This window comes from Xenopus laevis, chromosome 5S, assembly GCF_017654675.1.
Source record: "Xenopus laevis strain J_2021 chromosome 5S, Xenopus_laevis_v10.1, whole genome shotgun sequence".
Taxonomy (NCBI): domain Eukaryota; kingdom Metazoa; phylum Chordata; class Amphibia; order Anura; family Pipidae; genus Xenopus; species Xenopus laevis.
The window spans coordinates 107093820-107112271 of NC_054380.1; the positions used below are offsets into that span (position 1 = coordinate 107093820).

At 38.3% G+C, this 18452-nt stretch overlaps 1 protein-coding gene across 13 annotated transcripts in view; it reads left to right on the plus strand.

Moving 5' to 3' along the window:
- Positions 1-18452, plus strand: part of dock10.S (dedicator of cytokinesis 10 S homeolog) — a 153407-nt gene that overhangs the window by 112548 nt on the left and 22407 nt on the right. For 9 of the 13 annotated variants that reach the window (XM_041563861.1, XM_041563857.1, XM_041563860.1 and 6 more), the window contains 15 exons: positions 39-155; positions 2404-2515; positions 2938-3059; positions 4067-4181; positions 4264-4330; positions 5061-5108; positions 6307-6405; positions 8134-8258; positions 8540-8652; positions 9655-9789; positions 11940-12122; positions 12813-12923; positions 14183-14398; positions 16732-16789; positions 18230-18328. In XM_041563861.1, the coding sequence (XP_041419795.1) occupies positions 39-155; positions 2404-2515; positions 2938-3059; positions 4067-4181; positions 4264-4330; positions 5061-5108; positions 6307-6405; positions 8134-8258; positions 8540-8652; positions 9655-9789; positions 11940-12122; positions 12813-12923; positions 14183-14398; positions 16732-16789; positions 18230-18328 (1720 nt within the window). 13 annotated transcript variants of the gene reach the window in all.

Genomic DNA, 18452 nt, shown 5'->3' on the forward strand with positions numbered 1-18452 from the left:
TGTATATTAATTCACTTGGTTTGTGTGTTCTTTTCTAGGTAAAACAAGCTCACATAGCCATATTATACTTGCCTCTCTATGGCGTGCTTCTGGATAATATGCCTCGGATATTCATGAAGGACTTTTTCCCATTTGCAGTGAATACTTCCAATCAGGTTTGTGGCCTTTACAGTATAAAGTGCAGATAATATAAAGGGACAGTATTTAATTTAGGACAACATTTGGATACCTGCATGCCAGCAGAAGAGATAACTTGGCATTAAGTATTAGACCAACAGTAACAGTAAATGAAGATACTATAGTAAATGCCCAGAGCTTTGTGTCTCCATATAATCAATTATTTCCCAAACGATCCTTCAATTGACGTATGGTCAGGCTCTTAAACAGATTAGAGTAGTATCATGATAAGATGAAGAAAACTGGAGAGCCTTCCAGTGTGAATAAATGTAGTTTTTATTACTAATAGCACTACATGTTTCGGGCCTCAAAGGTCCTGCCTCTTGCACCAGAAGGTTTTCTTCATCTTTGTGTCTCCATCACTGCTCTGCTCAGCCAGTAGCAATGTATCCTTATAGTATATACTGGATTTCCCTGCACACAGTGTCGGACTGGGGGTCCTGGGCCCACTGGGACTGTTACCTTGGAGGCCCCCACACAGTGTCGAACTGGGACACCAGGGGCCCACCCAAAGACCTTAGACCAGGGGCCCACTCTCAGTACTATTATAATTCCTCTCCTCACTCAGCCTCTATTCTCCTATTCTCTTTTCTTTACAAATTATAATCAATGAATCCATCTATTTATCCTCTTTGTTCTAATAGAAATAGGGAATGGCCATGAAATAAGACAAATGTTTAGAAGCAGGAGGGACCACTGACACCTTGTCCCACCGGGAGTTTTCCTGATATCCTGTGGGCCAGTCCGACACTGCCTGCACATGTCACAAGCCTGCTGAAAGTACAGATCTTTTCCCTGCTACTCCATATTTGTGCATCAATTTTTAATCTGTAAAGTTTTTCCAGGTAGCCACTAAATACAGTAATCAAACACACATTGCTGCAATATTCATGAACTCTCTTTAAAGAAAACAGGCACTCCAAATCACATGTATTTTTCATTTTATCACTGTGTTCATGTGTAACGCTTCTAATACTCTCCAGAAGCAGCCTCCAGTCTGGGGCATCATACAGTACCTCCCAATATTTGAATAATGAAAATGGGGAAAAAAAAATGACCATGCATATTTTATGGCCACACCCCCCTATTTATCAAGTTTATTTTACAAACTTGGGCAGGTTATGAAAGTTTGAACACAATGTGGGAGTTTTAGGTCCATGCCCTTTAAGGGGGCTAGTCTCAGTTCTCCCAAGAGACCTGCTTATCTTATAGCGATACTGACACATTCCTAAATAAATCATAGGAATGTGTCAGGATCAAGTAGTTGCTGCACTCGGAATAGATCCCCTCAAAGCACCCCTCAAAGCCGCCATCAGCTCCACGAACCTGCAAAAACACGATCCTTCCATAGGCTAGTTACAAATGAAAACAGGACTTCAGCCTAAGGAAGGATCGATCCGCCCCCAGCCCAGCATCACTGAAGCATTACAGAAGATCTGTTAGTGGTGTCAGCCGGTCTGCTGCATCGAGGTTCGTGAGGCTGGGGGCTGCTTTGAGGGGGGCTATTGTGGGTGCAGCACATACTTAGGAGCCGATTCACTAACTTCGAGTGAAGGATTCGAAGTTAAAAAACTTCGAATTTCGAAGTTTTTTTGGGCTAATTCGACCATCGAATGGGCTACTTCGACCTTCGACTACGACTTTGACTTCGAATCGAAGGATTCTAAGTAAAAATCATTTGACTATTCGACCATTCGATAGTCGAAGTACTGTCTCTTTTAAAAAAAACTTTGACTCCCTAGTTCGGCAGATAAAAGCTACCGAAGTCAATGTCAGCCTATGGGGAAGGTCCCCATAGGCTTGCCTAAGTTTTTTTGATCGAAGGATATTCCTTTGATCTTTGGAATCATTCGATCGAATTTTCTGCGCTAAATCCTTCCACTTCGATATTCGAAGTCGAAGGATTTCAATTCCTAGTCGAATATCGAGGGTTAATTAACCCTCGATATTAGACCTATAGTGAATCAACCCCTTAATATTGACACGTTCCTATGATTTTTATAGGAACTTGTTGGTATCACTTTAAACAGATGCAGTTGTACCTTTGCTTATCTTAAATTGCTACAAATGTATCTAAGTGCAGATGCTGAGTGTTCTAGGCTCTTTGCCAAAAAGCCTCTTATTTTTATTAAGTTTCTAATTTAGACTAAATTACTGGGAATGTTAAATAATATTAGTAGCTTTAAGAGAGAGTGTCCATGATTTAAAACTTTTGTTCCATTTCAGGGCTCTAGGGATGACCTCAGCACCACTGCCGCCTCTCAGAGCCAAACAGGCATGAAACATGCGACATCTGCTGACACCTCATTCTCCAAAGATGTTCTGAACTCCATAGCAGGTAACAAAAAAGTACTCTTTATGCATTATACATTTTCACATGACATGGATGGCTTTTAGGTCCCCCATACAGTATTGCAAAAAACGAGTGTTTATTTATTCTGGGGCAGGAAGGTTGGTTTCCTCTCAGTACATAAAATATTGGCCATTTATGTAAAAATGTATTTTCCTCGCTGGTACAAGGAAACCATTCTGCAGATGACGTGTTAGTTGCACAACAAATTAGAGCAGAAAGAGAATTTTAAACATTGAATTCTGAAAGCAGTGGAAGGTCCATTGAGCTTCTATACACCCCCATCACACTCAAAATCATGTAATCCGTCTACATTTTCATTGCCTCCCAGAAAGGTGCATGTCTAGATCTTTATTTGATATTTTATACGTGTTCATAGAACCCATTTATGCTTTAATCCCTATTTGCAGCCTTTTCATCGATTGCAATCACTACAGGAAACAACACAGAGTCAAGAGGTTCTCTGGCCAGCCTTGAGTCCATCCCTAGCACCAATGAGAAGAACAGTGACAAAGCTGAGAACTGTGAGAAGGTACACAAGGCTTTAAAGATAAACACTTGTCATGTGCTGGAACGTGCTGGAACCTAAGTAAATATCCAGAGGCTATTCACCACGAAACAAGGGCAAGTGCACTCATACCTGTAGTAGGTGCAGAGCCCGGTGTACTGGGAGTCCAGTACGTATTATCTGCTTTACAGGCAATTAAGGCAGAGCTTGTTTGCACTTACTTCTGGCACTCCTTGTCCCATAGGCCTCCTGTTATGTGGCATCCATGGGATGTGGCAAGAGGTTATCAAATGCATGATCAGTAGTGATGGGCGAATCTGCCCTATTTTGCTTTGCCTAAAAATTCACAAAATTTCGTGAGGTGGTGGAAACGCATTGAAGTCAGTGGGCGTCAAAATAATTTTGATGCGCGACAATTTTTACACACTCTTTTTGGGTTTAAATGCATTTAAGTCAATGGGCATCAAAATCACTAATGATAAACAAAAGCCCTTTTCTCTTCCAGTCTGTAATGAGAGATACCATAAACTGATGCCCCTTTAGGCATTTATTTGTACAGCAGGACAACGTTAAATGCCACACTAAAATCAAATACAAGTTTAACTGAAGCACAGAGAATTTTCACTCATCCAATACATTTTTAAGGCAGTAAATAAATACATATAGCAAAGTCCATATTCATGTAGTTGGGCAGAGTTTTTACTACAGGTGTGTGTGTGCCATAACTTTATGTGCATGTGGACAATACACGGCCAAGACGCAATATAAACGGTGTCTGGTGGCATTTGAATAAAGTAACTTAATACACATATGGCTATTGGAGTATATGGAGTATATCATTCATAGCCAGACTGGAAATTGATTTATTAGGAATGGAGCAAATCTACAGAGACTTTAGCTTTAGGTAGTCTTGTCTTTCTTGGACATTTCATTAGCATTGGAGACTATTTCATATTCTTACATTTTTGTTACATAAAAATGAAAAGAATGACGCTTTAACTAAACTGACTCCTATTCCCAAAACTGAACAGATTGTAAGACCATTGTCCTTAATTGGGTCAACTCTTCGGTTTGACAAACTTGACCAGGCTGAGACGAGAAGTCTTCTTATGTGCTTCCTGCATATTATGAAGATGATTTCAGAAGGTAATGGACACCCCTGGCTTGACTAACATCTCATGCAATCAATACAAATATGATATATTACAATTATAACCTCTCTTTGTAGATATGTTGATCTCCTACTGGCAGCGAGCTCCAAGCACAGAGATATATGACTTTTTCAGCATTTTGGAGTAAGCTAAGTATAAAAAACTACTACTAACATGAGAACCAGGGAAACTGAATATTTCCCAATGTAGTGGAGAAAAATTACATAGTTAAAAGTGAAACTTCAGGGGTTATTTATCAAAATCCGATTTTTTTTTCTAGTTGGACTTTAAAAGGGAAAAAAAATTCATACAAAAAAAACATAGAATTTTTCAAGATTTATTAAACTCCGACCCTTGTAGAAGTCAATAGCAGATGTCTCGTTGATATCCTGATCTACACTGAGTTTCGTTCAATAATTTGAAGATTTTGTGGTTTTCGTGTGGCAAATCAAAAAAAGTTGGAGGTTTTGGGCGTCAAATCTGAAAAAGTTTTTGACGACAAATCCCAAAAATTTGTACAAATCAAATTTTTCACACAAGAAATTTTTGGAAAATGTATTGATAAATAGGGGGGAAAGTCCGTACGGATTTGGTCGCAGTAGTTTTCAGAAAATAGTGATAACTTTTAGAATTCTGAAAACTAACCCCCTTCATGTTGCATTACATTAGGTCATTTCACATTTTAATCACTAATCATAAAAAAATCTAGATTTCTGCAATCAGTGTATATCAAAATAGACCACCAGCATGGCTACATGCATATTTATGTTAACATTTACACAAATTGCACAAACTGCCAGATTGGGGCTAAAATGCCAGAAATGCAACATCCTCTCTGATAACTTCTCAACTTGTAATTATTCTTTTATTTCAGGGTTTGTTTGCAGCATTTTAGGTATATTGGAAAGCGCAATATTGTAAGGTATGCAATCAAGTTGTAGCTACTATTTTCAATTTAACTGTTTGATTAACATTTGACATCTTGTCACTGAGAACATAAGATTCAGTGATCAAAAGAGATAAGTAAACACAACATTGAATAGCACTGTATTTATATATATATATATATATATATATATATATATATATATATATATATATATATATATATCCCAGATTGATCCCATTTTCTATGTTCTATGTTCTGATTGTGTAACACGACATGGTAGACCAGAATGCAGTAAGTAGATTCCACAGTAGAAGGCTCTGGGCACACCAGCACTAATCCATAAGCTCCCACACTGTGAATGATGAATGTACAACCTTAGTGACCCCTGTTATTTGGGGAGAGGATTGGTCAAAATAGAAAAATAGAAATATAAATTGAAAAATCTGTTTTTTACTGCTTCTCATGACACTTCCCTGCTCAGAATAATTGCTCCTGTCACACTAAGTAAAAGAACTGAGCAGGGAAGTGCTAAGAGAAGCAACCTGCTCCACTAAAATAAGCTTTACCATTTTGCCCACCCCTAACAAACACTAAAGGGTGATCAGTTAACCAATTCATTTCTGCTAATATCACAAAATCTAAAAAGGATTTAGACAAGTGTTTTGAAGAATGCTCTGAAGATTTTAAGTTTCTAAGGCTCATTCACTTATCCTGACACAGTGAGCAAACTGCATTTTCAAGCACGATCACCATGCTTTTTTGTGCAATGCTTTCAGCAGCAGTATCATTTCAATAACAACAAAAAGACAGCAGAATTACAGACCTTCCTTTTAGAGACTGTGTGTGTACAGGCACATAGGATGCTTAACATCAGGATCCCAGACCCTCTCGTTGTGTGTCTCTCCCAGTAAGGGTAGGATTCCAGACGGCAGCAGCCCCAGGATCACCCCTGGGCACAAGTACCTGTAATGAAAGTCTTTTTAAATGCAACTCACTGTATGGAAGAGTGCAAGTTGCCCACTGTGTCTGCGGACATAAATGAGCCCCTCTGTCTGTAGGCTGAGAATATTTTAGAACTTGTTTGATTGCAGAGGGTTTTCAGTTTTAACTATTATTTACAGGCAATAAACCAAATATCTCCTCACTGATTTGTAAAATAAAATTGGGATCGAGGCTTGTTAAATGACAGCCTAAATACCTAGTTAAATGCTTTTATTTTATTGCTCACCAGGAAAATCACAGCTGCATTCAAACTTGCCCAGTCCTCGCAGAACAATGGCACCCTGAAAGGATCGAATTCATCTTCGCAAGCTGGTATTCGAACACAATGGTATGCTAACATCAGACCTGGGTAGTGATGGGCAAATTTGCGACGTTTCGCCGGAAAATTCGCGAAACGGTGAAAAATTCGGGAAACAGCGCCGGCGACTCGTTTTTGACACGCCGGTGAATTTTTTCGGGCGAATATTCGTAGGCGTTTCGCGAATTTATTCACTGGCGGTGAATCGCGCAAATAATAAATTCATCCATCACTAGAACTGGGGTTTTCGGGATAAGGGATCTTTCTATAATTTGGATCGATATAAGTCTACTAAAATATCATTTAAATATTTCTTAAACCCAATAGCACTGTTTTGCCACCAATATGGATTCAATGCAGCTTAGTGACTTCAAGTACAATGTACTGTTATATCATTACAGAGCAATCATTTTTAAAAATTAGAATTATTTGCTTAAATGGAATCTATAGGGGGTGGCCTTCCTGTAATTAGGATTCTGGATAGCAGATTTCCAAATAAGGGATCCCATATCTGAACTTGCAAATGGTTAGCAATGTGCAAAATTACTAGTAAAATAAAGTCACTTGTTATTATAACAAGCAATAATATTTCTGCCTCAATGCCTTTAATGTGACCATGAAACCTTAACAGAGATGGCTTCAAATTCTTTAAAGCTATTTTAAATGCTTTAAAGCTATTCCATCAGTGAATAGGTTAAAAGTATCCTTCTCGGCCTAAACCCTCCATAGAATTCATCCTATATTTTCCCACAGAGCTATTGCTGGACACCTGCTTGCAGAACCCCTTTCCCACACGGAGAAGCCTGTTCTTGGCAAGCAGACAGACAGAATTACACAGGGGTGCAGTTTTGTCCCAAGGCATCCAAGAAAAGCAAAACACATTTGCACAGCTGCAGCATCTGTAACATGATGCATATATACACGCTACTATAATGCTATTCTGTATGTCATACACATATAGACAATGATCAGAATCATTTAATCCTCTTTGATATTAAAGGACATTTATTGGGGAGGAAAAGTTTCCCCCACTCAAAGAGAGGTTTATTAGAGCCTGCACCCCAACTGGGGAAAACAATATTAGTAATATTAAAAAAAATACTGGTAGCAAGCTCTATTCTGCAGCAGAAGCTCGTTTCTGGTGTGGGCGACATATGACTCAATTTAGTATTTTTTGGGAAAAATGAAATTGGTCCCTCCAACTGAAGTGAGCTTTATTAGACTGCACCCCCGATAGATGCAATTGAATAGGCTTTAAATACTGACATTGCATCATAGTACATGTGATAGAGACTTTTTTTTTAGAAGATATGTTTGTACCCCATAATTTTATGCACATCCCTGGTACTATTTATAAAGAACGAGTGAAACATTTGGCAACTTCACGATTTGCCTTTTGTGGAATGTCCGGTTCATTGCACTTATATAGAGCCTTAAATAAAAGAGGGTCAGGAATCAGGGTGCCTTCTGCTCCACAGGCAGCACTTCCAGATATTTTACTGCCAACCAAAGTGGGGGCCTGTAAGTTGTTGTTTCAGAAAATCATAAAAACATCAGTCTACTGAAACAGACTAAAGATTGTTGAGTTTAGGAATTATCCTCAATTCTCTTCCTTCTTCACTGCTTTCTACACTGCTCTTCCTTCTATTATATGTTTGAGAATGACTAAGAAGTCTGCTTGGCAATACAACTTGTGCAAGTTTTTAAAGATTCCATCACATCATTTTAATCGAATAAAATCTAACTTTACTTTTACAGGATGCATTCTACTCAAGATGGGCATAAGCACCCAAGGTCACAAACTCTGCCTATTATCCGTGGAAAAAATGCCCTCTCTAACCCAAAACTGTTGCAAGTGATTGAGCTGACAAATTCTTTAGCAAGTAAGAATCCATTTTACTAGCACCTATTTTTGAAAAAAATACATCTAATCTTAAAGGGGAACTAACACCACAGTATTAAATTAGCTTTAATATTTGTTTGATGACACAGTCCACTCTACCATGAATTAAAATGTCTCTACCCCACAGAGCTTACAATCAAAGTGAATTAAATTGAATTGAAATGAATTGCTTTAGTAGCATCTTACATTTGATCCATTATAATTTCTTGCAAAATGAAAATGTCTCAGCTTCTCACAGTCTGCACTCCTCAATGATTTCAGGTAACTCTAATGAGATGGATATTGCCCACCATGTTGATATAGAAGCTAACATTGCCACCGAAGTCTGTGTCACTGTTCTTGATCTGTTATGTCTCTTCAATAAAAGCCAGCAGGTAACTATTTATTTTGTCTGATTTCTATTTTGAGTGAATGTCGGAGACTTTAAAAATATGTTAAAGGGAAACTATTGCAAAAAATTTTTTAGTATCATCAATTAACTGTTTCCAAAATAATCAAGTTACTCTTCATTCTCCCCTCTTACCAAACTTTCTTTCTCTATGCAGGAGTCCGATTCGGTTTTTTTTTGACTGTTAGGTCATATGCATTAGTGTGTAGTCCCTTCGCCTAGATAATGTATTTGAGCTAATAGTCTTTCAAAAAAACCGACTCTGACACAAAGCTGCATGAAAAGACACAAATTGCTGAGAAAGGGTGATAGTTAGGGATACACCGAATCCTGGATTTGGGATTCTGCCTTTTTCAGCAGGATTCGGATTCGGCCGAATCCTTCTGCCTGGCCGAACTGAATCCTAATTTTCATATGTAAATTAGGGGTGGGGAGGGAAATCACGTGACTTTTTGTCACAAAACAAGGAAGTAAAAAATGTTTCCCCTTCCCACCCCTAATTTGCATATGCAAATTAGGGGGTTCAGATTCGGTTCGGTATTCGGCCGAATCTTTCGCAAATGGTTTGGGGGTTCAGCCGAATCCAAAAAAGTGGATTCGGTGCATCCCTAGTGATAGTGGAGAGCAACTTGATCAGGTTATATATAGTATAGAATGTTTAATTACATTTTCATTTTTGCAATAATCCCCTTTAATCCATACAAAAGTTAGACTGCCAAATAAAATGTTTCAAAATGCTAAGCATATATACAATGTCAAGACTTACTGTACGTGCTGTGTTGGCTCAAAACATAAATTTTCCCCTGACGCACCTATATCAGCCTATATAAACGCAAAAAATGATATTGTTGACCATAAGCATACAAATGTAGACATATTAACTCCAGAAAGTGTTTTAAAACCTGATCAAGGTTGAACCAAGATACCGAATAGCAGCAGATCAAAGTTTGTTTCCTTCTTAACATTCACATCTTTTCTTAATTTGCAGAAATTACAGTCCTCTAATAATCAGAATGTCTTAATGAAAAAAGTATTTGACACCCACTTACTCTTCCTTCAAATCAACCAATCAGCAGCTGCTCTCCACCATGTGTTTGCTGCCATACGGATGTTTGTGTGCAAGGTACTGTAACAAAAATGCATTTTTATTAAAAATTTTGAAAAAAGGTCCAAGAGCTATAACAAAGATTTTGCCTTGCTAATACACCTTGCTTTATTAATATTGTTATCGCATTTCAATTGCCATCATCGAGATAACTGAATAATGAAAATATTTTGCTTGAAGGGAAACTGTATTAAATAATGAAAAAATAGGGGGCATCTTTACTGTATGTTTAGCTGGAGACTACAGAGGGATTCCCAGCAGTCTGATACTTTTCCTGACACTCGGCACACATTTATTAAAGTTTTATTAAAGTGAATGAAAGTATTAAAGTGAAAACACATTTATGAAAGCTTTGTCAATCCTTGTCCAGCTGCTGAACAGCGGGGACTTCATGATTCAGAAAAGCTCTTTTCCACATTGTAACTGTAACAGCTTACCCTGGTGGTTTAGTGGGGGTACGACAGGGACGCCCGCCACGTGTCCGTCTTCATCCGGCGCCTGGTGACTAAGGGCGCGCGGCATGCCTCTGCTGTATTTATAGGCACATGCGTGCGTGTTGACGCCAGCGCGCAAGGGCGCGAAATTCAAATATTTAAAGGGGTATTGTATAGTTTTTCACTGCCCTGACTACCTGTTGTGACTCCTGCCTGTTCCTGGCGATTCTGACCTCTGTATCCTGATCCATTGCCTGAACTCCGACTATTCCTTCTGCTTAATCCATCTATTGATCTACTGGTTTTGACCCTTGCCTGCCTGACCTCGCTTTGAACGCTGCCTGCCCAGACCCGGCCTGATTTATTTACGCTCAGTGGGGCTCATTTATCAACCCTGGGCAAATTTGCCCATGGGCTGTTATCTATAGCAACCAATCAGATTGCTGCATTCATTGTTCTTCTTGCAGCTGGCTTTAAAAAGCTAATCACTGATAGGTTGCTATAGGTAACAGCCCATGGGCAAATTTGCCCATTGTTGATAAATGAGCCCCACTTTCTGCCTGCTTCGACCCGGCCAGTTCCGACTACGATTCTGTCTAACACCTTGTACCACGACTTTCTGCCCAAAGACTTTGCTAACAGTCACTTTGCTAACAGTCATGCCAATCTGCTTATCCAGAACCTCTAGCCTTGCACCTCTCGTTTAAGTCCTGGTGGCATCCAAGTAGCTGAGGGCTTCTCCCGAGGCCAAAGGCAGTCACACTACAGATGAAGCACGAGCCGAGACCAGGGTGCTTGGCATTTGTTCTGGTGTTGGGTGCCGACCATGACAGTAACAAAACTCCATTTCAATGTACAGCAATATAAATGGTTGCAAGAATGTAAAAAAGCTCAGGATAATAGAAGAATGGAATAAACAGCTTCAAAGGCAGTTGTTTCAAACTGCAAGTGCTTTCTTTATTTAGCAGTGTAAACACTACATGTTTCGGGTCAGAGCCCTTTCTCAAGTGTCTTACTTTGTCTTACCTTCAGTGTAAAAAAGCTAACTTACAATATAGGCACAAGTTATATAATCCAAGGGGAAAATTTAAATAAATGTGTTCGGTAAACATTCTTTATAAATCACTCCCTCCTTTCCCCTAATTACTGCCTTTGTTTCAGAATTACAGATAAGGGGAAGTTCATTATGTAAGGTTTTTTTACAATTGGTTTTAACCTACGAGATGGGATGAAGCCAAAACCCCACAACACAATTTCCTTCAGCAAATCTGAACAGAGAAGAAATGCACAGGCATCACACATATAAATTTATAGATATGCTGTACATGTAGATATCTATAACAACAGTAGACACAAATTTTAAACCTGATTGTGATCATTTTACGTAAATGTATATTGGATCTTTAGTATTTCAGTGGATTCATTTAGATCAGATAATCCATGAAATATTTTCTTGATATACAGCAGCTTTACAAATAAATGCCATCAATAAAAGTGGTTTGGCTTTTAATGGACGTGCAGTATTTTACCACACAGTAGCAAAATACCATGTTCTGAAATAGCTATTGTGTTAATCCAATCAAACTGTAATTGCTGTGGAGGTTAATAGTTTTGAGACTGAAAACTTTGAAGGCTATAGAAAGCGAATCTAGGCATGAAATAGGGTTACAGATCAGAAGATGCTCAGTGGCTTTTATAGATTATTGAATTATTTCTTTTATTTCTTTTGTTTAGTTCCCATCTGCTTTCTTCCAAGGACAAGCTGACCTCTGTGGGCCATTCTGCTATGAGGTACTCAAGTGCTGCAACCATCATTCTCGTTCCACTCAAACCGAAGCCTCTGCTCTCCTTTATGTGTTCATGAGAAAGAACTTTGAGTATAACAAACAAAAGTCAATTGTGAGATCTCATTTGCAGGTAAGATTTCTTTTTCTTTCCTTAGAAATTTCGAAGTGTTTTTTGGGCTACTTTGACCATCGAATGGGCTACTACGACCTTCAACTACGACTACAACTACGAATCAAACTATTCGAACTAAAAATCGTTCGACCATTCGATAGTCGAAGTACTGTCTCTTTAAGAAAAAACTTCGACCCCCTAGTTCGCCATCTAAAAGCTACCGAACGCAATGTTAGCCTATGGGGAAGGTTATTCCTTCGATCGTTGGATTAAAATCCATCGAATCGTTCGATTCGAAGGATTTTATCGTTCGATCGAAGGAATAATCGATCGCACTATTTGCGCTAAAATCCTTCGACTTCGATATTCGAAGTCGAAGGATTTTAATTCCCAGTCGAATATCGAGGGTTAATTAACCCTTGATATTCGACCCTTTGTGAATCGGCCCCTTAAAAAACCCAATGCAACTTCTTTTTCTTGATACCTGTACTTGGTTTGTGTTGGAAATGTTTGGTGAGCAGTCTGGATAACAGCAATGGATTGCATACTGGAAGTGTCCATGTCCTTGAAATACATTCCTAGTAAATGAAGTACAATTACATTTGTGGTTGCAGTGGTCAATGTATTATAATATAAGTATATTCTGCCTATTTGAATTCTTGTCAATTTCCAGGATTAATCATTTCACTCCTAATTCACTTCTAATAGCTCATCAAGGCCGTTAGTCAGTTGATTGCAGATGCTGGAATTGGAGGCTCTCGTTTTCAACATTCACTTGCGATTGTCAACAACTTTGCCAATGGAGACACTCACATGAAGGTAATAATATTATAATTTCGAGAAGACATCATTAATGATAAAATGTTATATGATGTGCTGTATCTTTTGCTGCAAAGCATTTCAAACAGACTCATAATTATAAGTCTTAGGTGAGGGAAAGGATAGATATATTTTTTTATAAGTAATACTTTATGAATACCATGGGGCATCAATGTAAGGAGAAACACAGGAGTAATAGGTGCATGGTCTATTTGAGGTTAGATACAAAAATAAATGGTTTGTTACTTGCATGACATTTTTCAGCTAGATGTGTAAGGACTTGGACTTCTCACCATTTGTTTTTGGACTCCCAGTATCCCCAACAGTAAAAGAAATGCATGGAAGCCACTGCTTCACCCTCTGTTGGGAAAATGTCTAATTTGAACTATTTGAATGAGAGGCAACAATGGCTAGAAATCAAAAACTTGAATACTTTTGACAAAATTATTAAAAAGATAGATTTGGGAGAAGGGGAGATGCAGTGTCTTCTTCCTAGTAGTAAAAAAAAACATGAGAAGAAAATAATGGATGGACTGACCATGAAGTGAAAATTACCATTTTACTTTGAATAAAATTAAACTTATGAAAGAGATGTTCTAGACTCATGCATAATGGCAAGATGGTAGAATGCTTTATAGGAGCAAAATACTGACCTACTTCTCGTAGTGTATTGTAAAGTGTTCGTGAGTAGAGTGCGGGCAAATCATGGCAGGCAAAAAAAATAAAAAGGTCTGAAACAGTTTTGTCTAATTTAGAAAGATCACCTGTTTTGGCTTACCGATGGATTACCAATGATAATGGTGAAAATTTACAGCAGGGATGGACTACCTCCAACCCGTCATCTTATGGAAGTCAGTGCAGAGTTGCAAGTGTTTTCATGATAAAACCATGTCAACAGAGTAGCTATCGCAGTGTTAAAGATTAATCAAGATCAGATTTCTCAAGTGTAACCTATAATTTGTAGCACATATGTTGTAAATACAAGATTAGGAATTTCACAAAGAGTTACAGTGCCCTAAAGAGAATGTGAAGAGTGTAAGTTCCACTTGTCACATTATTTGGCTGCTTTGTACTTCAGTTTTTATTTCCAGAATATTTCTCAATTAGGTGTTTTCAGCTAAATGCCCTCTCTTTTTGGCATTGACAGATATAACTGCACTTACACTTGGGTTTTACCTTGTCGCCTAACAGCCAATTAAAATAAAATACATTAACAAATGAGCTGGCTTTGAGTTTTTAAAATTATTTCTCTTCCAAAGAACACTCATTTTCCCTCAGAGGTAAAAGACCTGACTAAACGCATCAGAACAGTTTTAATGGCAACTGCCCAAATGAAGGAACACGAGAAAGACCCAGAAATGCTGGTGGATCTCCAGTATAGTTTGGCTAACTCGTATGCCAGCACACCAGAATTACGTAGGACTTGGCTGGAGAGCATGGCAAAAATCCTTGCTCGAAATGGAGATTTGTCCGAGGTAAGAGTTGAGCCCTCAGTATATTTCTGTTACAGTTTACATCTGACCACCTGTCTCATATAAGCCTTAGGTTTACTGGACTGGTACTAGTCTATGCACCATCTGCCTTCACAGTTGAATTACAGCATTCATTTATTAGCTGAGAATGATCATGCAATACACATGGTGATTTGGAAAGTATTTGCGTAGGCTATAGCCTGAAGCCTGTGTTTTACATCCCAAAACATACAAAATCCTTATCCTCTCTGACGAGAATCCACACTCATCCGCATATTGTTAAAATTAAGTGGATTAATGTCTGATTAATTAATGCTGCATTTCCAGACAATACTTTATGAAAATGTTAAAGCAATTGCAGACAGGCAGTATCATTTGCCATCATGTTTCACAATTTACAATAGCAGCAAGTGCTGTATCACTCTGTCTAGGCCTTTCTGTTATCATGTCTGGCTAATGTGACGCTTAGGGGCCCATTTACTTAGCTCGAGTGAAGGAATAGAGGAAAAAAAATTAGAATTTCAAATGTTTTTTTTGGCTACTTCGACCATCGAATGGGCTACTTCGGCCTTCGACTACGACTTCGACTTTGAATCGAACGATTCGAAATAAAAAACGTTCGACTATTCGACCATTCGATAGTCGAAGTACTGTCTCTTTAAAAAAAAAACTTCGACCCCCTAGTTCGCCACCTAAAAGCTACCGGAAGGTCCCCATAGGCTTTCTAAGAATTTTTTTGGTCGAACAAAAATCGTTCGATCGATGGATTAAAATCCTTCGAATCTAATGAACGAATATCGCTAAATCCTTCGACTTCGATATTCAAAGTCATAGGATTTAACTTCAACAGTCGAATATCGAGGGTTAATTAACCCTCGATATTCGACCATAAGTAAATTTGCCCCTACATGTGAGTTAATTTACAAATTGGAAGGCAGGGAACAAAGAGCAAAAAAATGGATGCATTCTTGCACTTGTACAACCTGCCTTCCAGAAAACAAGGAAAGACCACGGATTTCTGTGATTTGAGGTTGCCCCCATGAATACAGTGCTGGCCGACTTTCATTTTCATTTACTAAAGAAGCACAACAATGTTTTTTTTACAGTACAATTACACATCCTTTAATTGACGGTACAATGTTGAGAGTCTGCATGGGCAACACTCAAAGAGAGTCCCTGTCTTACTGCCTAGTCACTACTAATGTTAGGTATAGAGCTCCCTTGTATTGGAACATACTATGCCTTGCACCTATTGCACCAGCAGAGACAACTCGCAAATTGCCACAGGTTGATTAAATAGTCGCAAACACTGGGATTGGTTGTAAGGATTTATAGTTCCTAGCACAGCATCAGATATTAGCACTATTACTTGTTCATATGGGACTGAAGGTTAGGGAAGACTTGTGTTGCTCTCTTTAAATCACCCCATTGTGCTCCTTGTTGTATATTGTAAATTAAATCCTTTACTGCTATTTTCACAAACTGTAAACCAATAACCGAGGAACCAAACCAATATAAATTAATATTACTTATATAAGTCACAGTCTAGACACAAAACAGGGAGCATGCTATATCCTTCTGTTATTGTATGAAATGAAGCAGATGTTTCTAGTTATGCACAGAGTGGTGTTTAAGTGCCAATAGTTTGGTTTCCAGTACGGACTAATCCCTATCATAACTGGAGGCGTATGGAATGCAGACCCCGTACACTATACCACAAAACATGTTCATTTGGAAAGCCTTTGCTTCCTGTGAGCTGTGCAAGTCACTGATGCTATGGCAGTATCAGATATATCTTTTCATTTTCTGTGTTTATATTTGGGCAAGCTGTTTGGTGTTGGGATTAAACCTGATTACTGAAAGCAGTGATCATGCTGAATATGTGAAATATAATTCTCTGTTCTTGTGCAATTATGTTCAACAGTAGTGATGGGCGAATTTCGGGCATTTTGCTTCGCTGAAAGATTTGCGAATTTTCTGAGAAATCCGCGAAACGGGGAAAAAATCGCCAGCGGCGAAATGTGGGAATTCGCCCATTACTATTCAACAGTTTTATAGCACAGAATATTTTTAAAATGTTGTTCTGCGTTTCATGTTTATTTTTCTCTGTCATATCCAAATTATTTAAAGAAATGGTAAACAAAAATCTATTTTGCATTTTGTTCAGCATTTTATGAGCCTTACTTTATATGTTAAATGTCCTTGGCACCACTCTGTATTTTGGTCCACCCAACTGCTTGAATATTTGGGGATCATGTAATGTGGCTTATGACCACTTGCCTGGAACAAAATAAAGAGAATTTGAGCTGCTGATGCCATTTCTTTCTGTTTTTCAGGCTGCTATGTGTTACGTCCATATTGCAGCATTGATTGCAGAATATTTGAAAAGAAAAGGTAAGATAATAACTTCATATGGTGGTTTTTATACTTAGCAATAGCACAGTAGCAGTTCTAAATATACATTGGTAAAGTCATATAAATGTACTTTTGCTGCCTGCATATTGGTTGGTTTTACATAGTGCTGATTCAAATGGCTGAACTGCAATTAGCGAGTCCAATCAAGCACAAACTAGTTCTCAGTAATATTTTATTCACGTCAGTACGAGAATGATTCACTTCTCAACAGAATTGTGGGTGGAAATCATTATGGTTTTTAATATATTTTTAGGCATAGCTTTCAAGAATTAAAATGCGGTAAGGAATATGCTGACCTATTGCAACACTTTGCTAGAAAGGCTGGCTGATACCTCAAACATTCAAGGTTCATCATAAAATAGTCATAGACATACCTGTATTCTCTGTCAAAAAGTGAGACGAAAAAAACACAGGTCCTTTAAGTTCAATGTTTTTCCCAAATAATTCTTGGCAGTTAATCCAGAGGGAAGCCAATGAAGGTGACACAAAACCAATGTATTGGTTGCTTTTAGTATTAAACCTCTTCAAGGACCTGATAACTCTGCAGCCCCATGGCCTTCCACCACTTAGAGCAATGGAGAGAAAATGTCTCTTGAGAAGTTGAGTGGAAGAGAGGGAAAATAAAATGTTTTTGGCATCTCGGGCTAACTACTTAAAGGGCATGTAAAGTCTAAAATAGAATAAGGCTAGAAATGCTGTATTTTGTATACTAAACATAAACATGAACTTACTGTACCACAAGCCTAATCAAACAAATGATTTATGCTTTCAAAGTTGGCTACAGGGGGTCACCATCTTGTAAATTTGTTAAACATCTTTGCAAGACTTAAGACTGTGCACATGCTCAGTGTGGTCTGGGCTGCTTAGGGATCGTCATAAACAAACATGCTTGAGTTCTGCATGGCTGGGAAGTAAGGCGGGGACTCCCCCTGCTGTTCATAAGTATGATTGTTTCTCTGCTCAGCAGTTAGGGACCATCTGACAATTCCTATCCCCAGCAGTAAATGAAGGGAGAATTTCACTGCATACAGTCAGGTTTCTTATAAAAACAGGACACATTTTTTAATTAAAGTATATTGGAGATAGGCTTCTTTTTCATTAAAGAAATTAAAAATGGGATTTTATTTTTTTGCCTTTACATGCCCTTTAAAATCATAAGGGTCACCATAGGAGGTCCAAAATAAACCCAGATTTAGCAGTGAGGCTGCAGGTATTGATGAATAGATACAAGCTTCCTGAAGACATTTTGTTCCATAATTGTGATATATAAAAACGAAGTGACTTACTATAATACTGTTTTAACATATGCAGTGCTGTGTTATTATATTGCGATTACCCCTTTTGTTACCTAACAAGAATATGTGTACTGTGCATGCACAACTGTTAGCACGTTGACTCCATACTTTAATAATACTGTAGGTTACTGGGAATCAGAAAACAATCAGACCCCAAGCATGACACTGGATGATGCACAAAACCCTGATAATAACCTCTTACTAACCTCAACCACTGGAAAAAGTGAGTGACCTAACACTGCATGTAATACCTTCATTCCATATCTATCTTTCCTGCACTCCTGTCATATTGGACTTCATCCAGTTTGTTTTACACTGTTGGCCTGGTGATACACTTTAGGGATACA